This window comes from Myiozetetes cayanensis, unplaced genomic scaffold (genome assembly GCF_022539395.1).
Source record: "Myiozetetes cayanensis isolate MyiCay16 unplaced genomic scaffold, myiCay2020 scf22, whole genome shotgun sequence".
NCBI classification, from domain to species: domain Eukaryota; kingdom Metazoa; phylum Chordata; class Aves; order Passeriformes; family Tyrannidae; genus Myiozetetes; species Myiozetetes cayanensis.
This window is the reverse complement of record NW_026087434.1, coordinates 3,820,449-3,838,854: the sequence shown is the minus strand read 5'-3', so window position 1 is coordinate 3,838,854 and position 18,406 is coordinate 3,820,449. Positions and strand designations below refer to the sequence as shown.

Here is an 18,406-nt window from a genome sequence, read left to right as displayed (position 1 = left end):
ACTGGTTAGTTAAAGTCAAAGCTATGGGATAGCAGCAGGACCTCATGGCCCACCCATTATAACCATTTCTACCACAGTACCTTCACTGATTTGTACCCGAACTTCTATTTCAAAAGATTTAGCTCTTTTTTGACAAATTTAGCGCTGGAGCTCCTGGGGGCAGCTGAATGGCCCCTGAGGAAAGTGGGGCACCAGCACCCTTGTGGCTGCAGGACCACCGGGTGGTGACAGGGGGGCCAGAGGGGCTGGGGAGCCCTGGGCATGGAAAACCGGAGTGGGTCTGGAAAGCACAGGGGACACGGAGAGCAGGGGGAGCAGCGGTGAGGGGGACTGGTCAGCAGGGGGCTTGTGAGGGAGGTGTGAGGGGGTTGTGAGGGGTGTGAGGGGGTGTGAGGGGGGCTGTGAGGGGGTGTGAGGGGGTGTGAGGGGGCTGTGAGGGGGCTGAGGTGTGAGGGGGCGTGAGGAGGTGAGGCGGTGTGAGGGGATGTGAGGGGATGTGAGGGGATGTGAGGGGATGTGAGGGGATGTGAGGGGATGTGGGAGGGGATGTGAGGGGGGGAGGTGTGAGGGGATGTGAGGGGATGTGAGGGGACGTGAGGGAGTGTGAGGGCGAGGGGCGACCAAGCGCGCACCCCCTCAGCCCTTCAGCCCCCCGTTCCCATCGTGCCCCGCGCGCCGGAGCGCGAGCGGCGCTTTCCCGCGAATTCAGTTCAAAGGCGGGGGTGGACGCGGGCGGGGAGGGGGCCCCGGGGGTGCGCGCCGAGCGCGCGGACCAACCAAACGCTTCCAGAACCATCGGCGCGTCACCCCGGGGGGCGGGGCCGGCCCCGGCCAATGGCGGCGCGCGGCGCCATCCCCGCGGCCAATGGGCGCGCGCGGGGGGCGGGCGCGCGGCTCGGTGCGGGCTCGGCGCTGAGGGAGCGGGGCGGAGGAGACTTGGCGGAGTTGGAGCGCGGCGCGGCCCCCCCTCGGCCCCCGCCTCACGCACCCGCCCCGGCCGGCCCTGCCCGCCCCGCGCGCTCCGCGTCCCGCCGGGGCCCGCCCGGGGACACCCCCATGGCTCCCCAGAAGCACGGTGGAGGTGCGGGGCCCAGCTCGGGCTCCGCTGGCGGCGCCGCCGGAGGAGGAGGAGGAGGAGGAGGTGGAGGAGGCGGCGGCGGGTTCGGGGGCTCCGCCGCGGCGGCGGCTCCCGGCGGCAAATCCGGCGGTGCCGCGGGCGGCGGCGGCGGGGGCGGCGGGTACTCGGGAGGCTCCTCGGCCTCCTCGGCGGCAGCAGCGGCGGCGGCGGCGGCGCTGCCCCCCGTGAAGAAGCCGAAGATGGAGCAGATCCAGGCCGACCACGACCTCTTTCTTCAGGCCTTCGAGTGAGCACCGGGGGCCGGCCGGGGGAGCGGCGGCCGAGCCGGCGGGACCGGCCCGGGCCGCCGCGGAAAGGGCAGGAGGAGGAGGAGGAGGGCTGCGGGCAGCAGGGGCTTCCGGGGGTAAACACGGCCCGCGGGAGGGAGCGGGGCCCGGAGCGGGGCCGGGGAGGCGGGGGCCGGGCGGAAGCGCGGGGAGCAGGGCCGGGGTGCGGGAGGGCCCGCAGGGCGGGAGGCGGGGGTGGGGGGTGTGTGCCCGCGCCCAGCGATGAACTTGGTGCTCGGCAGCGCTTCCCATCAGGCGCTCGGGCTCCCTTCCCTCCGCCGGCAGCCCCCGGGCACGGAGGGGCGAGGGGGCTCGTTCCTCTGTGGCCTCTGCCGTTCGAGCCCCTGTGAGGGGCAGGATGCTGTTCAGACTTCACTGTACTCGGGTTTTTCTTTGTCTGGCAATAATTGTCCCTTAGTTGAGGTTTCGTAGTGGAAGTTGACCTTTGCGACCCAGGCATCCCCCTGTGGCAGCTCCAGAGAGGAGGAAAACCCCCCTGAACGCACCAGAAAGTTGTTGATGGAAATCTGGTTCAAAAACGCGGTGGAGCAGTGAACTTACCTTGTACTGAGAGACTTCTGTGCAATTGCCAGGGTTTGAAGGGAGCTTTTAATGCCCTACTTAAGAAACTCGGTCCTGCTTTGGGATTGGTGCTGTCACTGCTCGCTCTCGCTTGCTGGAGACGGTGACAGTGTTGGAGAAAGTCGGACTTTTTGGTGTTGTCTCGAATAGTGTGGGGTCGCCTGAGCCTCAGTCGTGTTAACAGCGCTGTGTGTTCAGTTAATACTGTGCTGCAAATGGGTCAAGTGGCAAACGAGTTGCAAGAGGTTTGCTCAGTGTCAGTGGCCGGGGTGGAAACAAATCCTCCTGCCCGTGTCAGAGCAGGGAAGCTCAGAGGTGGGACCGGGAGAAAAGTGGGGATGTTCCATAGAATGTTAACCCTGCAGTGTGAATATCACGGGAAAACTGCAATAAGTAAACACCGGATTAAAAAAATCCCAACACGTGGAGTATTGAATCGCATTCCCTCCTGGCTGATTTTGTCCCTTTTCAAGGTCATATGCTAGAAAAAGATAAAGGTTTATTTTAAGCTTTTGCTGGGTAATGTGGACTTGTGAAATATGTGTCTCTCTGCAGGTTGAAAAGTGTGTTTCAGAATTTCTCTCCTTGGGAAAACTAAAGTTGAAGCAGCAGTACCTTGCCTTTAAATTAAATTTACATCCTTCTGAATGTAATTTAATGTAGTCACACCTTTCTAAATTATAGTTATGTCATGGGCTTTTTGAGACTAAAAAACCTGGGATGTTTCTTTAGAAGTTGTGACTATGTGTTTTCACTTGGTAGCAAAGTGCATGTTTCTTAATTTCTTTCCTTTCTGTCTTTTATCTTGCTTTGAAAAACACAGATTTATTATGATAACTGGAATTAAGCAGAATTTTACTAGTTTTCATCAGGCTTCTAAAAGACCATGTTGTGATCATTGTAAGATTCCCTTCTCTAATAACGGATTCTGTGAGATCTTCCATTCATAACTGGAGAAATCAGGTGGAATCAAATCTTTAAAAAGGGATAAAGGATATAAAAAGCTGTCCTTTTTCACTTCTATTTGCAGAATTCCATACAGTAGAGTTTCTAGCTATTAGAAATAAATGTTTTGCAGTTATATGAAAATGCAGTTTTATATTTCTTAAAAAAGAACTAGTTTGTTTTCCTTCTGTGGGAAGTGGAGGCAGTGTTAGCAGTCTCAGCATGAGCATTAAGACATTCTCCATTCTCTCTTTTCTCTCCACATGATGTGTTTTATCAAGTCCTTTCTAAGTTTCTCGCTGATGTTCCTTAACGAGACTGGCTTTTATTTCAGCATAAATAGGCTGTATTTTGGTTTAGTTTGCAATTCTTGTTAGGTACAACCTGATCCAGACAAAACCTTTTTTGTCCTGATTTAACTGAACGGGTTAAAACTAATCTGAAGGTCCTCCTGCCTGTAGGCAAGTCTTGATCCTTTGAGCTTTGGTTCTGACACCCTTTGAGATGCATCGGTTGGGTACAGCTCTATTATCCTGCCTCTGGTTGCACTTGGAAACAGGAGTTGCTTTAGCAGAATCAACATGAATTTCCCAGCTTAGAGTGATCCCTGCTGGATCACAGTCAACTGTCAGTCCCTGTTCCTGTCTCAGAACCTGCTGCAAGTGACCTTGGGATTTCCCAGAAGGATAAAGCAGATCCACCGTGGCAGTTCCTGGTGCTGTCTGGGTCCCGGAGCAGATGTGTTCATTAACCTCAGGAACAAAACATACCTATCTGACACGGGGCTGTGACGTGCAGAGGTGTTTTTTCTGCCCTCTTGTGATATAAAGCCGGTGGGAAACACGTTTTGTGGGGAGCAAGAGCAGTCAGGGTTGAGTTGTGACCCTGATTTATGGCGGCTTAAAGGAGAAGTCGCTTTGTGTTGTAGAGCAGGTGAAGTAACCTTTGACGTGTTAACTTGTAGTTATTTGGACACTGGGGTGACTTTTGTGGTAATTGTTTCCAAATAATCACCATGCTAAGTTAGATACATTGCCCTTACAAGGATATGTTGGATAACTCGTGTTCCTCTTTCTTAGAACCAACCCAGATATACAGATTTCTCCGTACCCGGAATCTCATAGCAGTGAGTAATTGGTTTTTATCACTCCTTTACTTTGGGCTTGTAGGAAATTTCAATTAAAGCATAACCTTTCTCTTTTTCTTTTCCCCCTGCAGCCAATATTTTTGCACAGAACTCTCACTTACATGTCCCACAGAAACTCCCGAACAAATATCAAAAGGTAAAAAAACTGTTTTTGAAAAGTAATCCTGAAATATTCACTGAGTAGCAAAGGTCCAAAAAATAGTAGAGGGTGACCTGCTCTTTTCACATGGTGTGTAAAACTTCTCCCTTTGAAGAACTTAAGAAATGATCCATCAGTGTACAGTTGATTTCTGAGACCTGAGAGATTTTCTGCCACGTGAAGGGGCTGTGTAGCTTTATGCCTGTGACTTGTGTTGATACTGGGAGTACTCAAAAGTGGAGAACTATCTGCAGAATCCTGACTAATTCTCCCATGTTCGTTTTCTGTTTTGGGGCAGAACTTCTTTAAAAACCAAACTAAACTGTTGAACATCCAAACTCTTGGAACCCATGGTGCTGAGTCGTAATCATATGAAACATTTTATTTTAAACTGTACCCTGACCACTTGTTTTAAAAGAACAAATCCCAAATACAAAACTATTTGCTTCGTTAATTAGTCCTGAAAGAATCCAGTAATTATTTCTGTAGTTATTTTAAAAGCTGAAAAATTAAAGAGGTCTCTTTGTAGCATTTTACAAAAACTCCAGCCAACTGTGAGAAGGTTGTTTTGAGGTGGATGCACCTGAGAGATGGGCTTGGGTTTTGATATTTCAGAATAGTCACTCCTGTCGTGTGAGGGGCTGCAGATGTGTGTCAGTGGGCTTGGAAACGTGGAAACACTGCAGAGGGACGGGTGCAGTGGACATTGTTTGTCAGCAGAATCTCAGGGCCCGTTCTCTTCCTTCCCCTGCTCTGGAAATCCTTTGTTACACTGGAGATTTTTGGTAACCTGAACACTTACTGGGAAATATTTCAGCACTAAAGTTCTTATCGCTTGGAAACAGTTGCTGTGGGACTGAAATGCAACAAATATGCACCAAAATGGGATTATTCTGCAGACAATTCTAATTTAAATTGGGATTTCTTACTGAAGGGAGGTAATGCTTGCATGATCTGTTGATCAGTAGAATTTGCATGTTTTTATTAAATAAAGAAGCTAAATATGGCATTCTTGGATATTGTTTCATGTTTTTGCCATGAGTTTTAGTGCTACAATATAATTTTTGCCTAAAACTGAATCCATAACCTACAATTTCAGGTGCTTAGGACAGGTAACAGTCAGATTTATTAATTTTTTTAAAACTTGAAGTTACTGTTTACTTTTCCTTACAAAAGTTACCAAAATTATTTTTTTGCTTATTTTAAAATAAGTTCAGAGTCAAATTTTAAGAAATTATTTCCAGGTTGTTTTGGGTTTTTGTTTTTGTTTGTTTTTTTATAACTAGAATTGTACGACAGGAAGTTCTTGCTTATAACTTAAATGAACTTCCAGTTGATGGCAATGTGTATGTTTTTACCTGAAACTGCTCTGTTGGATGTTTTTACTTGCTGGGAAACAAGAAGTAGTGCTTTGCTTACCTTGTGTTATTCTCTGTTCCAAACTCTAGTTCAGAGTGAGCTGCACAAGTAATGCTTAGTTCCTCTTTGGAAAACACTGATTTTTACTGGATCCCTTCACCCTTTCGTTTAGAACTCATTTTAGCTGGGTAGTGTTCTGGTAGCAAACACTTTGATACTTGTTTCACTCCATAGTTCTGCTGATTTATTGAAATCATCCTGCTAATTAGGTCTAGGAAGATTAAGTAAAATCTTTCAGGATGTTTTCTTTATAAAACCACAATAATGCAGCAGAAGTGAACCAGCAGAGCTCAGGGGAAAACCAGAAAATAATATGATAAGTAAAATACAAAGAACTGATGTCCAAACTTTATAAAACAATAGTAATTATAGCTCCATGTTTTTTACCTCCAGCTGTGTGGCAGCCTGAAAAAAAAAAAGCCAGGCAAATATAACACTTTGGGAAGTAAAACTGCATTTTTACCATGAAATTATCTCTTGGTATTGGTCCATATGTTTAATACTGAGAGAGTGTTTATAAAGAGTAGAATATAGAAAAATGGGGATAAGGAATAATTAATGGACATGTGTCAGCTTGGGATAAAAAGGTATTGAAGTTGCTGCTTCTTTTCAGAGAGTGATGAGCTTTGGAAACTGAAAACGGGCTTTTTGCTTGGGTCTGTCTTTAGGTGTTACTGTATTATCAGACCAAATGATGGTGTTGGAAAGAAGTTACTAAATAAAATTGCTCCCATACAGTGTTTGGATAGAGAATATTCTTTTATTTATTATCAGAGTCATGACGGGCTCTGATGTGACTTCTAATATGTTGTTAATTAGTACTTTCCTTGACTGGAATAGGAGTGGGTGGAGAAAGGAATGCACAAGATGCATGTACTTGTAGCACCAGGAACTGCTGTCCTGAAAATCCCAGGTGTTAGGGATGGGTATTACCAACACTTCATTTTGTCTGGTTTGCATGGGAATGTGGTAACAAAAATAGTCATCCAGTTTAGAGGAATTTCTGCTCTTACAGGTTAACTTCAAAGGCAACACTTTTGATTTAATGAGTTTCTTGTTTGCTATTTTTAGTTTCTCCGAAAGGTTTTTTTAGGGGGACTCTTGTTTTGACTAACCTGAGCCTGGGTTTAGCAAAGGCTGCACCACTGGGGTTTTTTTGGATCAGTAATGTTCACATATTAAATGCCAGTTGTGTCAGATATTAGTATGTTCTATGATTATGAACTTCCCCCAGCCCTGGATCCTGTTTGTCTCTGAGCTGGTTTCTGGCTCCCATTGCAGTCATGACATAACTTTGCTCTGAGGCTGTTTGAAGCAGTTGCTCAGTCTGAAGAAAGCCCTCTGAAGATCAGGGCACTGCTTCTGTTCTGGCTGATTTTCATGAGCTGCACAAAGTGCACACAGAGGCTTTTTGACCTCAGAATCTGCAGTTTTTACCAAACTGCTCTGTTCTCCACATCCTTTGCTTTAAAGCTGATCACTGTAATGATCACTGTAATGATCCCACATCTGAGTGGAGGTGAGTCAGTTTGGAGTCTGTCAGACGTGTGAGCCTGGTGCTGAGTGGAGCTTTGAATCAGTGATTGTTTACTCCACAGCTGATAATTCATTTGCAGCCCTGTGCTTGTGCAGGGGTTGTTGTCCAGTGTCACCGTTGAGTCACCCTGTGATGTGTAACTCAGCCACTCACGAGCGCGTCATGCTGCCTGTGGACACTGTGTGACATCAGGGCTCATCCAGCCGGGATATTTCTGGAGACAGATGCTTCCCACTTCCCTAGAGCACATTGTTGTTCCCCTCCAGAGAGAATCCAGTGTTTGGCAACAACTTATGCTCTAATTCCATTTTTCTGAGGTGTAAGATGCCCTCACACTCCTACACTGTCACTCCAGCATGGGGCAGTTTTGTGGTATCTCTGTCCAAGCCTTAACTGTAATGAAACATGGAAAGTGTTGAATAACTTCTGTTCAGGAGTGAGCTTGGTTTGGCAATGACCATTAACTGTGTGTGTGGCAGGACAGGCTGAGCACACGAGCACGAACAGCCTGATGTCAGAATTCCAGAGAGGAATGATTTGAAGGGATTATTCCCTATGACATTGTTGTCGTTGTCCCACATTTCCTGTGGGTGCCCTAAAAGTAGCCTGAGAATTCATTGCTCTTTTCCATTTACTAGAAACGTGTGGAGAAATAAGGGTTTGGGGTTTTAATTAAGTTTTTAACTCTTTTGTCCTACAAGCTTTGAAGTGTTTTTCATTATTGTGATCACAATTAAAATATTAATGGCTACAGAGTTGACACATCAATTCCTGGGGGGTACAAGTGTCACTAAAGCAGGAACTTGCTTTGACAAAGCTGAGATGTGGTTAGGCATGTTCATTGCAGGGTTTCAAGATGTTGCTGTTCAATGAAACTTCCTATGAGCAGTGGGATTATTGCTGAAAGGTCTGGTTTTAATTCTTTGCATTCTTTTGCTGCTGCTTGAGAAGCAGTTGTGTCCCTACAACATGGGTGGGATATAAATGAGATATAAAGGGTGCTTTCTGAAGAGAAGGCTAAAATATAGACAGTTTTAGATGAAAACCAAGTCAAAGTTCAGGCTGAATAAATTCTGTTGTTAGATATTAGGGGTATCCTGGCTGTGTAAAACCATTCTTTCTGCTTTTTCTTCACAGGAAAACATTCAAAGTAGATGACATGTTATCAAAAGTAGAGAAAATGAAGGGAGAACAAGAATCTCACAGGTACAGTCCTGCCTTATATTTGGGGAGGGGGTACAAATGAGCACATGCATGTGCTAAATCAAAAGTACTTGTGATTGATAGAGTTATTAGAAACAAAGTATTTACTGCTTCAAATGTTGCTTCCAGGATTTTAAAATGTGGGTGTATGACCTGGTCACTTGACCTGGAGAAAAGCAGTGTTGGGATAAACTTTCTCTGTTTGTTGGGGCATCTGTTAAAATGTTTATGGAAACCTCAAATAGGTGTTTGCCTTAACTTGGCTTCCAACACTGCCAGTTGTGTCAGAACTAATCTCTGTGTGTTGCAATTAAAGGTAACAAAAGAGGCAGATTTGGGAAAATACTATGAAACCACAGAGTCAGAATATTGATTTGTGTGTTGGTTTTGTGCTTTCAAAACTATCAAAAATGTGCTTTAATGTAGAATTGGGCTGGAAAATCACCATGGATGAGTGATGGAAGCTGGGGGAGATGCAGCCCTCGGAATGCTCGAGCTGTTGGGCGCTCACTGGTCATCTCAGAGCTCTTGGGAATGTTTGTGTTTAAAAACAGGGGATGAGTGTCAGGGTGGATCTGCCTGAGGGGTTGGTGAAGGTGCTCAGAATGTGTCTGGTACTGTGGAATAACAGATGGTATTTTGTTGCATACTTTGTATTTCAGAAATACCGAGTGGTTTTGAGACCCTTTTAAATACAGGCTTAAATAATTTGTTTTAAAGTGAAATGTGTCCTGAATTGAACCATTTGAAATCAAAGGGGTCTGTGGTCCATAGGGCAGTGCAGGCTGGGAGCTGCAGTGCTCTGAACAGGGCAGATGCAATTACTAATCAAACTTACAATACTTAGTTTAAAAAAAAAAATCTACACCAAGTCCATGGTTCAGGGTGAAGTTCTAGAAAATTCCCACCAAGCCTGATCTCTGTGGCCCATGAATGTCTGGTAAATGAGAAGGCAAGATCTCCTATCTCCAGGCAACGTCCTTCTGCTGTGGTGTTTAAACTTTCCTTTCTAACATACCAAGTCATAGAGTACCCAGAGAGAATCAAGCTGAAAAGAGTCACTGGTCCAGCTCTGCACCAGCTGCTCCTGCCCTGTCCAGGCAGCTTCCAAGGTGGAAGCCTGGACTGACTCCTCCTGTGCAGGCCTGTCCTGGCCATCAGAGCATGGACTGAAGTGGCTGCTGGAGAAGAAAACATTTGTTCTTCTAACATTTCCTTTCTTTTATTTTTCTCCTGTTTAGCTTGTCTGCTCATTTGCAACTCACATTTACTGGGTTCTTCCATAAAAATGGTACGTTTGCCAATTCATTCCTTGCACTGGTAATTTGTGTAACACCTTGGAAGTTAGCAGAGATCTGTGAGGGGAATATTTGAGTGTTTTTAATCTTTGCTGTTTGGATGCAGAGTTAACTTATTTAAGCTCAGCCTGCCCCATTAGTTACAATTCAATAGTGCTGTAGAAATGTTGTGGTGTAACTGTGATGTTTAACAGTCTGGGGTTTTAGTGAAAACAGTGATTTTGAGAAATACTTCAAGTCATCATCCATTCAAACTGAATTAGACCTTTGAGGAGTTCCTGAAGAAAGTGATTTTCTGGGAGTGTGTCTTTGGCATTTGAAGTAGTTTTTAAAAAACCCACAGCCTTCAAATAGTTTGAAGATTCAGTGGTTTCTAATTTCAGACAGAAGTGTAAGAATAAATTTTATCAAGTTGAGTCTAGAAATGAGGCAAAGGCTGTGCCAGCCATTAGACAAGCCATGGAAATCATATTTTAGTGACTTTCAGTCTTTCCATGGTGCTTTTGAGCACATAAGGATTTACCTTTCAAAACTGGAGTATTGATCCTCACAGAGCAGAACCAGTTGTGTTCCTCTGAGGAAAGCACAGGTGACATGCCCTGGGCTGTACAGCCTTGGATAAATGCACTGCCTTTTTACTCCCCTGAAAAAAAAAAAAAGAGCTGTTTGTCCATTAAAATCAAATGTTATTTTTAACTTTTGGTTTGGCATTGCTGATCACACTGCTGGCAGCAGCTGCCTTGGAGATTCCAGGCTCTAGGAGATTTATCTGAAGCCAAGTCTTATTTTCTAAGACTTTTTGCAGGTTCTTTCCAGAGTCCTTTAGCAGCTGTTGTGCATATATTTAAACTTGCATAATGTTTATGGTTGCCTTTTTAATTTTGTTTGGTTTTCTTATCTGATGGCATCTGGATCTTAAGTTTTGATGCAAACCAAATTCTAGGTGTGCAAGGTGTAAAGAAAAAAAATGGAGAAAATAACTTGACTCGTGTAATTTGTGTGTTCTGACTGCCCTTAAATCTGCCCATAACCTGAACCAGGGGGTGAACTTGCTCTTTTAACCATTAGAGATCAATTATGAGTTTTAATCTCTAGGATGAGAACAGGTAGGAGATGTTCTCAAGTGGGAATTTGCAGTGAATTTGGGGAGAACTAAAATTTAGAATTTGACTGGGGGTCTTTGTGCCTGGAGGTGCTTGTGGTTAAAAAACTAATCAGAGGTGGATTTATGCCATTGAATAAACATTCACTTGTTCAGAATTAAAATGTTTTTCTGTTCAGATAAGCCATCACAAAACTCAGAGAATGAACAAAATTCTGTGACCCTGGAAGTTCTGCTGGTGAAAGTTTGCCACAAGAAACGAAAGGTAAAAATGATTTGACAAACTATTAATGTGTATTAAAGCAAAATGTTTCCCTGCTTCTGGACTATCTGATTAACATCACATGGAATTAGTTTTTAAATTCAATAACTGATCTATTCAAGTTGTTCTCTGTTGGATTTTTGCCTTTTCTGTACCTGTGCTTTTTGCTCTGATCACTTTGATTATTGCAAATTTTAGCTCCTGTGAATCATAACCAATTTTGATTTTATTTTTAAAGCATCTTTGAATTTGCTTGTGTTTTTATCTGTGTTTGTTTCACACCAGTTGGCAAATCATCTTCCCAGCTCTGGGAATATGGGAGGCTCAGTAATGAGTGCTGTAATTTTGAAGCAGAAAGGAAAGATTTGCAGACAGAACTCTGTGTATTTTCCCCAAGACTCTTAAGCTGTTTTGACATGTTTTTAAGAGTTAATATTGTTTCTAGCCAATTTTGTTAATTGCTACAGTGTGGATAAATATGGTGAAATCAGGAGGTGCTGATGGTTTTCCCAAATGTTTTGCTGCAAGTTTCATATTTAGGCCATCTTGCCATGTTTTCCCAAATCTACACAATGTTCAGTGATCTGTTTGAGAGGTACTGAATATAATAAATCCTAGGTAAGTGGTTCTTTATCTCACAGATAGCACAAAGTGCACTCTGCAATATTGCAAGGAGAAGACAGGAAGCCCTTGAAATGTATATATATACCCAAAACATTTAATTTCTTTAGGTAAACAGAATTAAATTAGTATTAATGGCTGTTCTGCAATCTTTCTAAGTGCCTCATGTTAGTGTTAATTTAATCACTTAGAGAAAGATGGCTGCTGCCAGAAGGGCTTGTAGAATGCCAGTTTTATTTACACTTACAAATAATCTGGTTTTGCATTTACAACCTGGGATCGTGCCAGATTTTTTCTGATTTGTATCTGTTACAAGGCTTATTTTCAAAAAGTCGGCAGAACAAGTCCAATTCACAAACAATATAAATTTTAACACTTAGGTCTCCAGACTGTAAAGACATTAATTGCCGTGTTTGTTGTTCTGCTGCAGGATGTCAGTTGTCCCATAAGGCAGGTTCCTACAGGTAAAAAGCAGGTGCCTTTAAACCCAGACCTCAGCCAAATCAAACCAGGCAACTTCCCCTCCCTGGCAGTCTCCAGCAACGAGTTTGAGCCAAGCAACAGCCACATGGTGAAGTCCTACTCGCTGTTGTTCCGAGTCACTCGCCCGGGCAGGAGGGAGTTCAACGGGCTGATCAACGGGGAGACCAACGAGAACATCGGTAACTGCAGCCCTTCCATCCTCCTGGGCAGGGTTTGACCTGCAGCTCGTGTAGAGCTGTGTGTGCAGTGTGGGTCACACTGACAAGGGCCAGCAGGGACTGCCTGGGCTTTCATTGCTTGCAGTCTCTTTGGGCTGGGGTTGGAATTCAGCTGGGAACTGGAAACTGTGCTCAGTTTTTGGGTGGATTTAACACCGTTGTTATGAATGTGATGGTGAGGGTGAATATTGCACTGAGAGGATTGTTAATCCTCCACCAACACTGGTCACTGCTGACCCAGCTGCAGGTTCTATCACTGTCTCTCAGCAAAAACAAACAAACAAACAAACAATAGATAAAATACCTAAGTAACAAATTTTTAAAAGCTGTTTTCATAATGTTGTTAAGATGTGTTCTATCACAAATGTTACAGCCTTGGAGAGAGTGCATGTAGAATGAAAAACTTTATTTCTCACTATTTTATAGCCACAAGAGGAGGAAGATGAGATCCCAAATTCTTTATGCTGACAGAATAATATGATGAAACTAAAAATACATGAGAACATACCTAAAATATGATTACTTTTAAGCTAAGTGCCCTTTCCATTGCATTGTCCTGTTCTGCTGTGTGACACACTGACACAGTGAACAGCCAGTTACAGTTTGCAATTGCATAGAGACTGTTTGGTCTTTTAAATCTGTGCTTATGCAGTGATTGAATCCCTTATTTCTTGTGTGCAGATGTCAATGAGGAGCTTCCAGCTAGAAGAAAAAGAAACTCCTCAAACCGTGAAGATGGGGAAAAGACATTTGTAGCACAAATGACTGTATTTGATAAAAACAGGTAATGTTATTCAAAATAAATATTGTTTCTGGTAGTCATTGGAAATTTAATATGTTAAAGAGTCCTACGCTGTAAATATATTAAATATTGGCTGCATTTTAGTTGGTATTTACAATAAGAGCTTAGGCTTGTTGTGTTTTTGTGTACATTTTACACTGAGATCTGTTCAGTGACTGGGTACAGTATTTGAAAATAAGAGTTCTATCCGTGGCAAGTGCAGATCCCAGGCAGAGGTAGGTACATGGTTTCTTTATCAGTAAAAATAGAGCTTCAAGGAAAAGCTGCTTAAAACATCTCCAAGGGATTCTGAAAAAAACCAGTTATTTCTCAAATACAATTTGGAAAGTTGTATAGTTTGAGAAGAGTTTGGTTTTTTAAGCAATTTTCCTTCTCTAATCTGTATCTTAAAAGTCTTGACAACGTTTTGTTCTTTTCTATTACTTAATTCCACTGGAGAACTTTAATATGCTAAACATAATATTTATATAAATGAGGATACACAGAAATGAGAACAAGAATGTCTGAGAATATATATATATATATGAGAATATCTGATCTGCAACAGAACCAAATCACACATAAAAAATTATATGGTTTTTTTAATCTTTAACATTTTTCTTTGTTGTGGGTGATGTTTGTCAAGATCCACACCCAACTCTCAAATAATTTTGCCTGAAAAATCTGCCCTTGGACTCATGGAAACTTAAGTTACTGTTCAGTAGCACATTTTAACAGCAAACAATAAAAATGAGCTGGGTTATTTACACACATTTTGTCCTGACAGACGTTTGCAACTTCTGGATGGGGAATATGAAGTGGCCATGCAGGAAATGGAAGAGTGTCCCATTAGCAAGAAAAGAGCAACGTGGGAAACAATCCTTGATGGGAAGGTGTGGATTGTTTTAGTGGCTGAGAGAAAACTGTCTTTGCTTTAAGTGATCTGGATTGAGGTGGAGCTCAGTTGGAAGTGCAGTCAGTGGCTGTTCCTCTGAAAATGGGTTGACTTGAACAGGAAATAATTAATTCTCTTTCAGTGACTTGTGAATTTCTGTCTTATTAAAGCATGGAATGTTTGTTGTGGTAACAAGTTGGACAAATCAAAAAGGAATACTGCAGAATATTTTAGGGAAAGAAAGAGGAACCCAGAGCTTTCTTTCATAGGTGTGATCTTACATACCTGAGGAGAATGCTGATAAAATGTAGTGATGGAAAGGAGGTGTATCAGTGTAGGAGACAGTGCTGAGCAGAGAGAAGTTGTTGGCTGAGGTGAATCAGCACTCAGTGCTACAGTGGATGCAGGGGACTGTACATATGTGAAATGCTCCCATGTCCTGGGACAGTATCACTTGTTAGTGCCATGAAGATTCCAGGTTGCAAAGTGTTTGTGTCTCAACATGATTATTATAATTATGAAAAAAGCAGAGATGAACCAAATTATATAGTAAAAATGTAGTTATAAGCTCAATTTACCTGTTAGCCTTTACTTGGATTTCAAAAAAATACCTCGATTCTGTGAATATTTTCTCCTGATTGTTTTTCTACATAGAAAGACACTAATTCTGCTGTTTTATTTTTGATTTCCACCCCCAGAGGTTGCCTCCATTTGAAACATTTTCTCAGGGACCTACACTTCAGTTTACTCTTCGTTGGACAGGAGACACAAATGACAAGTCTACAGCTCCTATAGCCAAGCCTCTTGCAACACGAAATTCTGAGAGCCTCCCTCAAGAAAACAAGCCCAACTCTGTTAAACCTGCTCAGACTATAGGTAAGCAAACTTTGGGTTTGCTGCTGAATAATCACCTGCTTGGCCCTTGTGTGCTGAGGGGTTCCTGACTCACTAGTGCAGCTGCTTCAGGGAATTCTCAACAGGGAAAAGCACAAAATAAGCAGGCTTTGTTGTGTCTCCTATTTTTTAAGGTAAATTTAAAAGCTAAACATAGTTGAGTGTTTGAAATCATGGCAATGTTGAAGTGATGACATGCAGTGCTCGTAGCCCGCTTCCTTCAGCAGCAGTGCCCTTCCCACAACTTCCATTCCTGGGGGAGGAACAGTGTCTGTTCCTCGGCACCAAAGAAATCTGGATCTCCATGTGCTTTGTTTTCAGCTGTGAAAGAATCCTTGCCCACAGACCTTCAGACAAGGAAAGAGAGAGATGTTTTAAATGAACCTCGGCAGAAGTTGCGAATATTTTACCAGGTATTGAAAATAATCAGAGGGAAAAACGACAGTGTTAAGTATTGTGTGGAATTAAAATGTTCCTTTCCGAGCTGGGTGGAAATTCCCATTTGCCCCTTTAGTGGATGCCTTGAGGGGTCTCAGGTTCACAGACTGAAAGCCATTCCACATACTGCTTTTTACAGGAAGCATTTTAGCAAACTGACCTTCCTGGGGGCACATCTGATGTTCTGAAAGACAAAGGGCATCTCCTGTTAGACCTCAGGAAGGGACAGGTGGTCTTCCTGTGGGGAAAAAAATCCCTCAGATACCGCTGTTTGAGTACACCGAGCTGGTGGAGTGTTCCCAAACGTTCCTGTTGCTGTAGAGGTCTCCTGAAACCACTTCTCAGTTGGTTTGGGAAGGGAATGGATGAAACTAATCCTGCCCTGCCTGTTCCTTTGTTCCCTCAGTTCCTGTATAACAACAACACGAGGCAGCAGACTGAGGCCAGGGACGACCTGCACTGCCCCTGGTGCACCTTGAACTGCCGCAAGCTCTACAGTTTACTCAAACACCTGAAGCTTTGCCACAGCAGATTTATCTTTAATTATGTTGTAAGTAATTTTGCAGTAGCTCGGCCCTGTACGGGCTGTCACAGGTCCTCTGTGCAGGGATTCTGCTGCTACTCTGTTAAATTGTAGCACTGCAGGTTAGAACCCACTTCCTTTGAACGTTACATGAATCAATGTGTGAATTCAGAGCAAGAACTCTTGACTGTAGCTACTGCTTTTGCATCAGTGTGCTCTTTTCTGTGGTGTAGAAAACAACGTAATCTACATTTGGTTGGAAGTCTCTTGAAGCTTTAGGAAATTTAGAAATGTTCTGATTTCTAGGGTTCTTGTTAGCTGATATTTTCCTTCATTTTATAATTAGTTCTAAGGGGGTTTATATAAAACAGTAAAATAGTACAGAGCAAGGGAGCTCTGGTGTAATTTGTGTCTGGATTGTAAAAGGAATCTGGAGCTCTATGTGGTTATTGATAGGTGATGTTTAAGGTATTGGGAATTTGAAAGGTTACTTGATGTGCTGTCACTGCTGTCTGCTAAGAGTCTTTGCACTCCTGTTCCAGTATCATCCCAAAGGTGCTCGGATAGACGTGTCCATCAACGAGTGCTACGATGGCTCGTACGCAGGGAACCCCCAGGACATCCATCGTCAGCCGGGCTTCGCCTTCAGCCGCAACGGGCCGGTCAAGAGAACCCCCATCACACACATCCTGGTTTGCAGGTAGGGCTGGGAAACCAGCTCTGTTTGTGCATCGTGGCCTAGAGAGCAGATTTGTGAAACCTGGGGAGCTGTAAATGCGTAGGTGCAAATAAACAGTGGAAATGACACTGTTGTGGCTGAAGGACGTGGTAGATTCACCTCTGATTTTCCTACACCTTTTCAGTTGAGATTCCTGTTCCTAATGATGTAACTCCTCTTAACTGCCTTACCCTAAACCTTTTCTTCCCCAGAAGGAGAAGTTGGGTGTTTAATGGGGTTTATCTCATTGCTGGAGGTTCCCCCCCCAAAATTTTTGCAAGCTAGAGCTTAAAATAATTGTTATGAACCAATTGCTCAGTATTTGCGTCTCTTCCTTCCCTCCTGCCAGGCCAAAGCGTACGAAAGCAAGTATGTCGGAATTCCTGGAGTCTGAGGATGGGGAGGTGGAGCAGCAGAGGACCTACAGCAGTGGCCACAACCGGCTGTACTTCCACAGTGACACCTGTTTGCCCCTCCGCCCCCAGGAGATGGAAGTGGACAGTGAGGATGAGAAGGACCCCGAGTGGCTACGGGAGAAAACCATCACTGTAATTATTCCATTTACACAAAACTGCTCTAAGGGGATTGTGGTTTTTAGAAGATGATCTGCAGTTGTTTCAGGGGGCGGTCAGGCATATATTTTGAAAATGATGCGTTTTAAGAGCGCAACATTTTGCTGAGCAACTGTGGATGGAAATTCATGGAATCAAAGGTTGTTTTTTCAAGTATGCCTGCAGTTGCAAGGCTAGTTTTGTGTTCAAACAAGTTTTCACTGGGGCTGGTTTCCTCCTTCAGAGAGGAGGTGCTGGAATCAGGAGTACCCAGTGCAGGGTGTATGTGATAAGGATAGAATTTATCATCCCAAGTCTCTACAAGAGATTACATTTTTCTAACTTTTTTGACTGCAGAGCCTGAATTTTCTATATATATATTTCTGTGCATAAGTTGAATTTTGGGTCTGCTCTCACTGCTTGGCAGCAGACACGCAGTTCTGATGGGTGTGTTTGTTTCTTTCCCTGTCCTTCCTCCCAATCCTTTCTCTCTCTCCAGCAAATTGAAGAATTTTCTGACGTTAACGAAGGAGAGAAAGAAGTGATGAAATTATGGAATCTTCATGTTATGAAGCACGGGTATGTTACTGTGCTTAGCTTTGATGCAAATAAATTACAGATTTGGTTGATCATATTGCACTGCAATTCATTAAATACTTAAAATGCAGTTAGCTCAGGTGTTGAGGAAAGGATCCTTAAAGGATAACTTGGTCACAAGCTTGTGAGAGTTTAAGCTTTTTAAAGTTCTCGTGCCTCGTAGCCCTTGGGCTTTGAAGAGGAAAACAAACATTGGAGAATGCTGTGTAATAAACCACACCTTTTTGTCTTCGAAAACGTTCTACCTGCACAGTGACAAGCTCTTTCATTTGCCAGGTTTATCGCTGACAATCAAATGAATCACGCCTGCATGCTGTTTGTGGAGAACTACGGACAGAAAATCATCAAGAAGAACTTGTGTCGAAACTTTATGCTCCACCTGGTCAGCATGCATGACTTTAACCTCATCAGCATCATGTCCATAGACAAGGCCGTGGCCAGGCTGCGGGAGATGCAGCAGAAGCTGGAGAAGGGGGAGTCAGCGGCGCCGCCGGACGAGGAACCCCCCGAGGAGCAGAGCGGGACAGCGAACGGCTACGGCGACGGCGCCGCGCGCGACAGGGGGGCCGAGGTGGAGACCATCTCAGGTGTCACCAAACAGAGCAAGAAACAGAAGCTCTGAAGCCACAACACTTGTCATTCAACGGAC

At 43.9% G+C, this 18,406-nt stretch overlaps 1 protein-coding gene across 1 annotated transcript; it reads left to right on the top strand.

Annotated features, from left to right (window-relative positions):
• Positions 1–834: 834 nt before the first annotated feature.
• SUZ12 (SUZ12 polycomb repressive complex 2 subunit) lies at positions 835–18,379 on the top strand. Its single transcript, XM_050319090.1, is given in 19 exon segments — positions 835–910; positions 913–971; positions 973–1,364; positions 2,719–2,720; positions 4,011–4,057; positions 4,150–4,214; positions 8,311–8,379; positions 9,618–9,667; positions 10,956–11,041; positions 12,090–12,321; positions 13,042–13,144; positions 13,929–14,034; positions 14,735–14,912; positions 15,252–15,343; positions 15,775–15,918; positions 16,434–16,591; positions 16,959–17,157; positions 17,660–17,739; positions 18,034–18,379. Coding segments are annotated over 19 exon segments (2,484 nt in total).
• Positions 18,380–18,406: the final 27 nt, after the last annotated feature.